Raw genomic sequence first — 11,608 nt, forward strand, 5'->3', positions numbered from 1 at the left:
AATTTATTCTGGCGTGATTGAACTCACAGTAGCCAGTAAAAAAAGGACACAATCTAAATCCAGACATATATAACTCAAACAGCCCCCTCCCCCCTTTCATGCAGCTAATTATGTAAGTGTTTATAAATGCGCACGTGTTTATAAACTAAACCCAGCTACAGTGAATCACGTGTCTGCACTGCAGAGTGGTTTGAGAAAATCTACCCACCCACAAACAGAAAGGAGACGAGACGAGAGGGCTGGACTGACATCACTATTATAATCTCTAGCAGTAGCACGCAACGACTCTTGTTTATTTCATTCTCATCTGATCGGGAAGTGCACAAGGTTTAAAATGGCTTTTTTCTGGAAGACCAGCTTATCGTTTCTCACTCTGCTTTTTGCAGTCGCCGCGGTCTGTGCCCAGGTTGGAGGTGGCGGAATGCGTATGGTCGGAGGCAGAACGGACGCGGACATTGGAGAGGAAGGGGTTCAGGATGCGTTGAAGTTCGCGGTGGCCGAGTTTAACAAGGCTAGCAATGATATGTACATCCACAGGGTCTCGAAGGTCGTCAAGGTGCAGAAGCAGGTTAGTAAATTGGGGTTCAGTCGGGAAAGCAGACAACAACAACTCGAGCCGAAGTCTATATAGGTGGATTTTTTGGGGTTGGGCGCGTGTGTCGTGTTTGTGTTTTAAATAAATAGTGAAGAACCCCAATTAATCTTAAATTACCAAATTATTTGTTTTACAGTGTTACTAGGAACATGGGGACATACCTGTTTAAAAGAAATGTTTTAAGTAGATATTATTTTCGATTGACAGTACGTCCTACTGTCGCTCGCCGATTGTTTACTGCCAACAATAACTCTTCGCATCATGTTCTTTAGCTGGATCCACAATTTAAGAATGTAAGGACGTATTAATTAAAGCTAAAGCGTCATACAATCTTAAAAACAATGTTAATGTGTTACACTAAATTATAATGCTTTGGTGTCTGGGGTGAGGGTGTGTATGTGTCCAATTTCTATGGAGGATAATCTGTGCCAAAAATAATAAAAAAATAAATTACGAAATAAATACATTTAAATAACTAAAAAAAAAAAAAAATCGAAATTATCTACCAACTGGTCTGCTGGTTAGTCAGCGTAGAATCGAGAACGGCTGAAGAAACCATTCAGTTTAACATCCTCAAAAAGAGTTTGCTAAAAAAACTAAACAAAAAAGAAACACCCTGTAAACTGCATAGCGAAGCAATCCTGAAACGGAAAGTCTGTTGCTTTGGTATGCAGTTTACAGCCCTTTTTAAATACAATAAAATACAAAAGTTAAAAGGACTGTAAACTGCATAGCTGCACCTGGTCGGTATGTTATCAACCATTGTATGGACGTTATCAGTACGAATTTAATGAGGCAGTAGGTACCTACTGAGCCTACCAGCAGGTTTAGCAGGACATTATCTGGCATCAAGCAAACGGCAGACCCTAAATCGTGTGTGTACTATGACTTGGTTTTCAATGTTTATTTCCTTTTTGAAGTAAAGCAGGGGTAAAACAAACCAGGGCAGCAGTGTGGAGTAGTGGTTAGGGCTCTGGACTCTTGATTGGAGGGTTGTGGGTTCAATCCCCTTTACCTAGATTGCTCCAGTAAAAACCCAACTGTATAAATGGGTAATTGTATGTGAAATAATGTATAATGTGATATCTTGTAACAATTGTAAGTCGCCCTGGATAAGGGTGTCTGCTAAGAAATAAATAATAATAATAATAATAATAATTATACTAATAAGTGCGTTGCAGGTTTCATTTTCTTTCTTCCATTTGATTACATGTTTTGGCACGATGGTGCTTTCCACTGGCTCAGATGCTTAACCCTATATTGACAAATGCTGTTTTCAGGGAACTAATACCTATGTGCGTCTTTTCAGGTTGTTGCAGGAATCAAGTACATTGTGACAGTGCAGATGGGTCGCACATCCTGCAGAAAGGGAGGCGCTGAGAAAATTGAGCTGTGTGCATTCCATGATGAGCCTGAACTGGCTAAGGTAACTGGAGGGGAAGCCATTCACTTTTCACACATGAACGTCTTCCCTCTTGCACACCCTCATCTTTTAGAACTATATCGTTTTTATAAAACTGAACTATCAAGTAATCGCCTCCAATGAACACCATAGACCCTGCCCTGGGTTTCCTCACCTGTGCTGTGGAGTATGTCTAAATAATCGAATTTGGATGGCCAAGGAGCAGCCTTCTAGATAATTTGAATACGTACAATACAGGGGCGTTGGGTTTGGATGTGTACATGTGTTTGCTTACAGGATGTTTTAGTAGTCTAACAAACAATTTGGTCCGTGTACATTCCGGCCAATCGTTTTTGCATTCTAAATCGGAAATCAGAAAACCAGAAAACGACTTGTTTTTTCTATTTCGGTTTTTCATAAAAACTAAAATCGACCGGTTTTTCATTTTCCAGTTTCTGAGTTTAAAGTACAAAAACTGATTTAGGCTTGTTTCCCATTTTCCCATTTTCATATTGGTTTTTGCAACAAAATATTGGAAATTGAACAATCTGTAATACAAAAATATTGTGGAGTGAGGTAGTGTAGGGCAGCAGTGTGGAGTAGTGGTTAGGGCTCTGGACTCTTGACCGGAGGATCGTGGGTTCAATCACAGGTGGGGGACACTGCTGCTGTACCTTTGAGCAAGGTACTTTACCTAGATTGCGCCAGTAAAAAATAATGTAATTGTATGTAAAAATAATGTGATATCTTGTAAGTCGCCCTGGATAAGGACGTCTGAAGATAAATAATAATAATAATAGTCTTTATTCAGACAGAGACAGCACTTCACAAAAAATCTGTTAATGCTTCTTTAACAGGTACACACTTTAACAATGATAGCTATACTAACGTGTCGGAAGAGGTACAGACCTATTCAACCAAGCGTGCTAGCCCCCTTTAGTGATCCTATGGCAAGCTCTGTAAGATGCAAACATTTCCTCTCTCCCTGCGGTTTGCAGCTCTTAGAAAAGAAGGAACTGTGATACAGTGTGAAACTGTAAACAGAATTCACCCCCACCCTTCACCATATTCTGTTACAAAAGAACCCCCCACTGCAGCACGACAATTATTTAGCTCCTTCAAGACCTTTAAAAAAAAAAAGAGTCAGACACGGCCAGCTCTCTGTGTCCCGCTGTTATGAGAATGCAATAATTTTGGGCCTGTGCTTATTGTCGTGGAAGTGTTCTGTCTGTTTACCAACATTATTTATTAATTAATTTAGCAGTTGTTACAAAGTACTGTATTACAATACAGCCGTAGGGCTACATTAAGTTAATATAATAATCATCCTTGTATCACTCAGGTACAGTGCATTATAATAATACTAAAAATAATAAGCCTTCACATAAAGGAAAAAAAATCGAGGTACGGTTCTTAATATTTATATCCGGCCTTATAAATTAACTTTATAAACTTAACTGGATTATATTATCATAGCACATTTGTCCAGGACGCTCACGTTTGTTTAGAGCTCCCCTTTCAGGGGTACCCAGTTTGTTTCACTTGGGGGGTGCATCTTCATAGATATAAATATCAATGTATTGATGCAGAAAACATCATTATTATTTATTTCTTAGCAGACGCTCTTATCCAGGGCGACTTACACTTGTTACAAGATATCACATTATATTTACATACAATTACCCATTTATACAGTTGGGTTTTTACTGGAGCAATCGAGGTAAAGTACTTTGCTCAAGGGTACAGCAGCAGTGTCCCCCACCCGAGATTGAACCCACGACCCTCTGGTCAAGAGTCCAGAGCCCTAACCACTACGCCACACTGCTGTCATAACAACGAGACACATTCGATATGAATAGAGCACGCATCAGTACTTTTTTTTTTTTTTTTAATGGTCTGTTATTTATTTTTGTATTAGATTATTCCATTTTGAATACTTTGTTACAAAAAGCAATATGACAAATGGGAAACAAGCCTAAATCAGTTTTTGTATTTTAAACTCAGAAATTGGTAAATGAAAAACGGGTCGATTTTTGTTTTTATGAAAAACCGAAATAGAAAAAACAAGTTGTTTTCAGGTTTCCGATTTAGAATGCAAAAATGATTGGCCGGAATGTACACGGACCCAATTTGAATACTAATTGTACTTTTTCATGCGTTAATCCCTAGCTTTTTTACACATATAATTAGTAAGTATTTATTTAAATAAAACATTTGTAAAAGTTGTACGTGGCTGCACAGGTTTACGCTGCTTTTACTAGTCAGAAGATTCAGCAATCTCCTCTCATTATCCACTTAACACACAGGAAGTACAGTGTGTGTATATATACCTGGCTTAATACCCTATTCATTCTTATTACCAGTTAGTACATGACTAGCCATGTGATTTATATCATTTATGTAGGTTTGGCTAGATGCTGGATGAATGTGTTCATTGTTGTTATTTCTTTTTTCAGACATCCACCTGCACCTTTGAAGTTGTGTCTCGTCTCTGGATTCCAGAAACTAAGCTGGTGAAAAATACCTGCACTTAAAAATCTTAAGTGTTATTCTAGTTATGCTAGAATTAATAATAAAGCAGTATTAAGTAATAATAAACTAACTTTTGTAGTAGAATTGTGTTTACACTTGCACTTATCATTCTTGCTGAAATAGATTTTCTGTTTTTAAACTGCCTCAATTTAATTTTTAGCTATCGCTGTGCAATTCAATTCTGTAACTTTTATTTTAAACAAAATAAACACTTATTAAAAATGTTGTAGTATTTCTGTTGTATTAATAATGTTGTAGTATTTCTGTTGCTGCAAGACGCGAGATGTTAAACCAGTAAAGGCTTGTATGGAATTGTTGTGAATCGCGTTCATACCCTCCATGCATGTAGAGGCATGATTCTGTGTTCTGTACCGTACCAATATGTTTATCTTTGACTGAGTGTGTGAAGATGATATATAAATAAAACCTTCACCTCCAGTGACATGAAAGATATAAATTGTGAGCTGCTCAGTTATACGCTGGACACACATATTGATGTTCTGTGGGAATAAGGTCTGGGCTTCTTGTTGGCAAGTCCAAAACCTCTATAGTCCCCTGCTCAAGATAAAAAAAAAATTGAGAATGTGATTTGGCATGAAAGCCCTTTTTACTTGACTCTTCTGTCTTTCTTTACCCAAGTCTGTAATTCAGATTTTTTTATTCAAATAAAATAAATTAAAAGATAAGATTTTTAATTCAAAGAACGATATTTCAAGTAAAGTGGGTGTCAATGAGATCTGCATTTTGCCTCTGAAATATTAATTTAAAATAGTCTGAATAATCCCATGAGAATGAAAGATCAGCAAATAACCAATATAATTGTAATTGAGCTCTTTCAACTTGGTATTAAAATAATTATTAAAATAGCTTTGATTGGGTTCTTGTACTTTATTTTGCAATGTTTGGAAGGTTTACATAACCTTTGTGCCACGTCTAAAGCTAAAATTACCTAATTTTGCGTCAAGTCGAATGAAACCTGCTGAATAATGTTACGTTAGCATGTTGGATTGCATAATGCTTTGTAGTTTTCTGTATACTTATTGAAAAACTGACATTGAAAAATGTGACATTTTAAAATCTAACCTGAAATACTGCACTAAGAGTATTATGGCTTCTGGTAGACTTTTTAATTTAATATTGTAATAGTTTTTTTGGTTACATAATGTTAAATTAAATTAATTTCTTAGCAGACACCCTTATCCAGGGCAACTTACAAGGTATCACATTATTTGTACATACAATTACCCATTTATACAGTTGGGTTTTTACTGGAGCAATCTAGGTAAAGTACCTTGCTCAAGGGTACAGCAGCAGTGTCCCCCACCTGGGATTGAACCCACAACCCTCCAGTCAAGAGTCCAGAGCCCTAACCACTACTCCACACTACTTACATGTGCACACTGAACACTGATGCTATTTAGCAATGTTCTGTTTAGTGTTTTCGTGTTTGACCGATGTCTGCTCACTACTGTTAATGTGTACATACCAGGCAGCAGTGTGGAGTACTAGTTAGGGCTCTGGACTCTGGACGTGAATTCACATTCACAAATGTGAGCTATGTTACTTATTAATTCAATGAACTATTCACTGTGTATTGCAATAAATAACAGCATTTTCTTTCTCTGAATCTGGTTGTTCCAGGATTTTTTAGCTCAGAATATTATTCTACATTGAAAGGATGTATTTAGTAAGAATACATTGATTTTGGGCAGTGCTATAAGAGATGGCATAATCCCGCTCTTTGCTTTGCCCAGTCTGTTTTGTGGAGAGTCTGCTCCTCCTCTGCTCAGTTCAACACGGAAGATGCTGTCCTGTTCTAAGTGTAGCCCTGTCAACACCTCCAACACTCGCTTCTGTGACTGGTGTGGAGCCAAATTACAGCATGCAGACATAGAAAACAAAACAGTGTACTTGTACTGCAGACTCTCTCTCTATATGTACGTACTAGTATGTATTATATATATATATACAGACTTGCTCAAATTTGTTGGTACCCCTCCACAAAAAAAGAAGAATGCACAATTTTCTCTGAAATAACTTGAAACTGACAAAAGTAATTGGCATCCACCATTGTTTATTCCATATTTAATAGAAATCAGACTTTGCTTTTGATTTTTTATTCAACATAATATTGTAAATAAAAAAACAAATGAAAATGGCATGGACAAAAATGATGGGACCGCTAACCTAATATTTTGTTGCACAACCTTTAGAGGCAATCACTGCAATCAAACGTTTTCTGTAGCTCTCAATGAGACTTCTGCACCTGTTAACAGGTAGTTTGGCCCACTCTTCCTGAGCAAACTGCTCCAGCTGTCTCAGGTTTGATGGGTGCCTTCTCCAGACTGCAAGTTTCAGCTCTTTCCATAGATGTTCGATAGGATTCAGATCAGGACTCATAGAAGGCCACTTCAGAATAGTCCAATGTTTTGTTCTTATCCATTCTTGGGTGCTTTTAGCTGTGTGTTTTAGGTCATTACCCTGTTGGAGGACCCATGACCTGCGACTGAGACAGAGCTTTCTGACACTGGGCAGTACGTTTCGCTCCAGAATGCCTTGATAGTCTTGAGATTTCATTGTGCCCTGCACAGATTCAAGGCACCCTGTGCCAGGCGCAGCAAAGCAGCCCCAAAACATAACCGAGCCTCCTCCATGTTTCACTGTAGGTATGGTGTTCTTTTCTTTGAAAGCTTCATTTTTTTGTCTGTGAACATAGAGCTGATGTGACTTGCCAAAAAGCTCCAGTTTTGACTCATCTGTCCAAAGGACATTCTCCCAGAAGGATTGTGGCTTGTCAATATGCATTTTAGCAAATTCCAGTCTGGCTTTTTATGTTTTTCTTTCAAAAGTGGAGTCCTCCTGGGTCTTCTTCCATGGAGCCCACTTTCGCTCAAAAAGCGACGGATGGTGCGATCAGAAACTGACGTACCTTCACCTTGGAGTTCAGCTTGTATCTCTTTGGCAGTTATCCTTGGTTCTTTTTCTACCATTTGCACTATCCTTCTGTTCAATCTGGGGTCGATTTTCCTCTTGCGGCCGCGCCCAGGGAGGTTGGCTACAGTTCCATGGACCTTAAACTTCTTAATAATATTTGCAACTGTTGTCACAGGAACATCAAGCTGCTTGGAGGTGGTCTTGTAGCCTTTACCTTTACCATGCTTGTCTATTATTTTCTTTCTGATCTCCTCAGACAACTCTCTCCTTTGCTTTCTCTGGTCCATGTTCAGTGTGGTGCACACAATGATACCAAACAGCACAGTGACTACTTTTCTCCATTTAAATAGGCTGAATGACTGATTACAAGATTGGAGACATGTGTGATACTAATTAAAGAAACTAATTAGTTTGAAATATCACTATAATCCAATTATTTATTATCTTGTCTAAGGGGTACCAACAAATGTGTCCAGGCCATTTTAGAATATCTTTGTAGAATAAGCAATAATTCATCTCTTTTCACAGCTTCTTTGCTTTATTCTATGACATACCAAAGGCATGCAAGTATACATGATAAAATAGCTTTTAATTTCATCACTTTTCAGGAGGAATGAAGCATTATTTCAAAGAGCTGTAAGGGTACCAACAAATTTGAGCACGACTGTATACATACATATATATATATATATATATATATATATATATATATATATATATATATATATATATATATAGCCCCTTGGCCAAGGCTGGTTTACACCCAGAAACTGTATGTTCAGCACTTTCATGCACTTTTACTAAATACAAAATAAAACAAAAACCTAACTCCCCTTGGAGTACTAAGTTTTTCCAAATCCCTCAACTATAAGCCGTTTACCAAAAACCACTTGTTACACAAACACGGTTCACACAGGCAGCCTCTCCACTCCAACACTCCTCCCATACTGAAAACAAAGGCCAGCTTTTATGCCATGTGGCTGAGGCTTAATCCATAGTCAATTACCCACTTATGCCTCAGCCACATTCCAGGCAAGAACTCATTAAGACAGGATCTCTTTTTCTCTGCCAACCATAACTCACACCCGTGCATACACACACACTTTTCCTCTTTACATTCCCCCACCTTGCCACTATATATATATAGAGAGTCCATTTTTGTATATTGACATAGAAACCATAACTTTGCAGAGCTAAACAGAACATTGAATTTAATTTGGAATGCAAAAGCAAAACACATTTCTCCTTTTGAAATTGATGAATGTTTGAAAAGGCATACAAATTATATATATATATATATATATATATATATATATATATATATATATATATATTGCAATATACAGCTCTGGAAAAAATTAAGAGACCACTGCAAAATTATCAGTTTCTCTGGTTTTACTATTTATAGGTATGTGTTTGGGTAAAATGAACATTTTTGTTTTATTCTATAAACTACTGACAACATTTCTCCCAAATTCCAAATAAAAATATTGTCATTTAGAGCATTTATTTGCAGAAAATGACAACTGGTCAAAATAACAAAAAAGATGCAAAGAAAATAAGTTCATATTCATTTTTAAACAACACAATACTAATGTTTTAACTTAGGAAGAGTTCAGAAATCAATATTTGGTGGAATAACCCTGATTTTCAAGCACAGCTTTCATGCGTCTTGGCATGCTCTCCACCAGTCTTTCACATTGATGTTGGGTGACTTTATGCCACTCCTGGCGCAAAAATTCAAGCAGCTCGGCTTTGTTTGATGGCTTGTGACCATCCATCTTCCTCTTGATCACATTCCAGAGGTTTTCAATGGGGTTCAGGTCTGGAGATTGGGCTGGCCATGACAGGGTCTTGATCTGATGGTCCTCCATCCACACCTTGATTGACCTGGCTGTGTGGCATGGAGCATTGTCCTGCTGGAAAAACCAATCCTCAGAGTTGGGGAACATTGTCAGAGCAGAAGGAAGCAAGTTTTCTTCCAGGACAACCTTGTACTTGGCTTGATTCATGCGTCCTTCACAAAGACAAATCTGCCCGATTCCAGCCTTGCTGAAGCACCCCCAGATGAGTCCAATTTTCAGCTTTGCCCAACACCTGGTCGTCTAATGGTTAGACGGAGACCTGGAGAGGCCTACAAGCCACAGTGTCTCGCACCCACTGTGAAATGTGGTGGAGGATCGGTGATGATCTGGGGGTGCTTCAGCAAGGCTGGAATCGGGCAGCTTTGGCTTTGGTACAAGGTTGTCCTGGAAGAAAACTTGCTTCCTTCTGCTCTGACAATGTTCCCCAACTCTGAGGATTGGTTTTTCCAGCAGGACAATGCTCCATGCCACACAGCCAGGTCAATCAAGGTGTGGATGGAGGACCACCAGATCAAGACCCTGTCATGGCCAGCCCAATCTCCAGACCTGAACCCCATTGAAAACCTCTGGAATGTGATCAAGAGGAAGATGGATGGTCACAAGCCATCAAACAAAGCCGAGCTGCTTGAATTTTTGCGCCAGGAGTGGCATAAAGTCACCCAACATCAATGTGAAAGACTGGTGGAGAGCATGCCAAGACGCATGAAAGCTGTGCTTGAAAATCAGGGTTATTCCACCAAATATTGATTTCTGAACTCTTCCTAAGTTAAAACATTAGTATTGTGTTGTTTAAAAATGAATATGAACTTATTTTCTTTGCATTATTCGAGGTCTGACAACACTGCATCTTTTTTGTTATTTTGACCAGTTGTCATTTTCTGCAAATAAATGCTCTAAATGACAATATTTTTATTTGGAATTTGGGAGAAATGTTGTCAGTAGTTTATAGAATAAAACAAAAATGTTCATTTTACCCAAACACATACCTATAAATAGTAAAACCAGAGAAACTGATAATTTTGCAGTGGTCTCTTAATTTTTTCCAGAGCTGTATATTTTAAACTAGCCTTGCGGCTAAGGTTCATTTTGCCCATTAAATTACAGACCCAGACACAGGATGGATGACTTTAAGCACATTTGCGCACTTTTATTATTTACAGTAATAAAAGAAAATAAAACAGAAACAAAAACCACTCAGGAGCGCTAACTAAACTTTGAACTGAACTTAAACTAAACAACTGGACAGCTAAGCTGTTTACCAGTGACAAAACACAAAATAAATTTAAACACGAAAGTACAAACAAAGCAACACAGGTTCACACAGTACCTTTTTCTAACTCTTCATTGTGACAGCCTCGTTTCACACAGATTTGAGCACCAAACAAACACCTCTGTTGATTTATATACCTGCCTGCTATTTACAGGCAGGTGATAATGATTAAAGGCTGGAGCCAGGTGAACCCCATCCTGGCTCCCTCTCGTGGCAATCTGGGGGTTGTAGTCCTGCAGCTCCCTCCTCGGACTACACTTTTTCTCCTTTCTCCCCTCTATTCTGCCACATATCTTTCCCCTTGTATGAAACACACCAGCCCTCTCAATGCCACCCCCCCCCCAAACACAACCACCCTCCTTCCAGTCCCATCTTCGCCCTCTTCCTTGGGTGAATTTGAGGGAGGGTTGGTTCCTTTTCCGGCACAGCCAGGTAGGGACCGTGAACCAGCGATGAGGGACCCCACTGGGTTGACTGGGGCAATTGAAGCGACGGGCGGGGAACAGGCGGCTGCAGCAGCGGGCAGAGGTCTGCCACTGGGGACCGGCGTAGCGATGTCCAATCACCCAGGGGGAGCGAAGCAGCGAACAGGAGGAGCTTCAGCGACGTCTGGTAGCATCCCAGTGACGTCTTGGTGCTTGGGGAGAGCAGAGTAGAGAACCAGTGGAGGAACTGTGGCCGATGATGCAGACTCTTGGGCTCCAGGTCTAGCACAGGGAGGTCTAGGCAGACCAGCAGGGTGTTCAGGAGCAAGGGGCGAGGGACCATACCCAGTGGGACTGGACTGGATCGCAGGGGTGGTGGTCGGGGCTGTGGTGGAGGTGGGCTCCTCACCTCCTTCCCCTTATCTGTAGCCAGCGGTGGTACCCCTCGCTCCGTCGGCTGTACCTCTCTTGAAAGCACCGGCTGCAGCTCCAACACCACTGGTTCCGAGACCTCCGGGTCTGGTAGTCCCCACTCTCGCCTCTGTTCCTGGTTGGCCTCTGCCCATGGCTTTCCTCTCCACTTAT

At 39.7% G+C, this 11,608-nt stretch overlaps 1 protein-coding gene across 1 annotated transcript; it reads left to right on the forward strand.

Annotated features, from left to right (window-relative positions):
• The first annotated feature begins 162 nt into the window (after positions 1 to 162).
• Positions 163 to 4,751, forward strand: LOC117402600 (cystatin-like). The gene is made up of 3 exons (XM_059023867.1): positions 163 to 568; positions 1,905 to 2,021; positions 4,454 to 4,751. Exons 1-3 carry the CDS (start codon positions 335 to 337, stop codon positions 4,529 to 4,531), a joined length of 429 nt encoding a protein of 142 aa, XP_058879850.1. The 5' UTR covers positions 163 to 334; the 3' UTR covers positions 4,532 to 4,751.
• The last annotated feature ends 6,857 nt before the right edge of the window (positions 4,752 to 11,608 follow it).

This window comes from Acipenser ruthenus, chromosome 5, assembly GCF_902713425.1.
Source record: "Acipenser ruthenus chromosome 5, fAciRut3.2 maternal haplotype, whole genome shotgun sequence".
NCBI lineage: Eukaryota > Metazoa > Chordata > Actinopteri > Acipenseriformes > Acipenseridae > Acipenser > Acipenser ruthenus.

Coding starts and splice junctions, on each gene's coding strand:
- LOC117402600 (XM_059023867.1), top strand. CDS start 335: ATGGCTTTTTTCTGGAAGACCAGCTTATCGTTTCTCACTCTGCTTTTT. Junction 569..1,904: donor TCGTCAAGGTGCAGAAGCAG/GTTAGTAAATTG, acceptor GCGTCTTTTCAG/GTTGTTGCAGGAATCAAGTA. Junction 2,022..4,453: donor ATGAGCCTGAACTGGCTAAG/GTAACTGGAGGG, acceptor TTCTTTTTTCAG/ACATCCACCTGCACCTTTGA.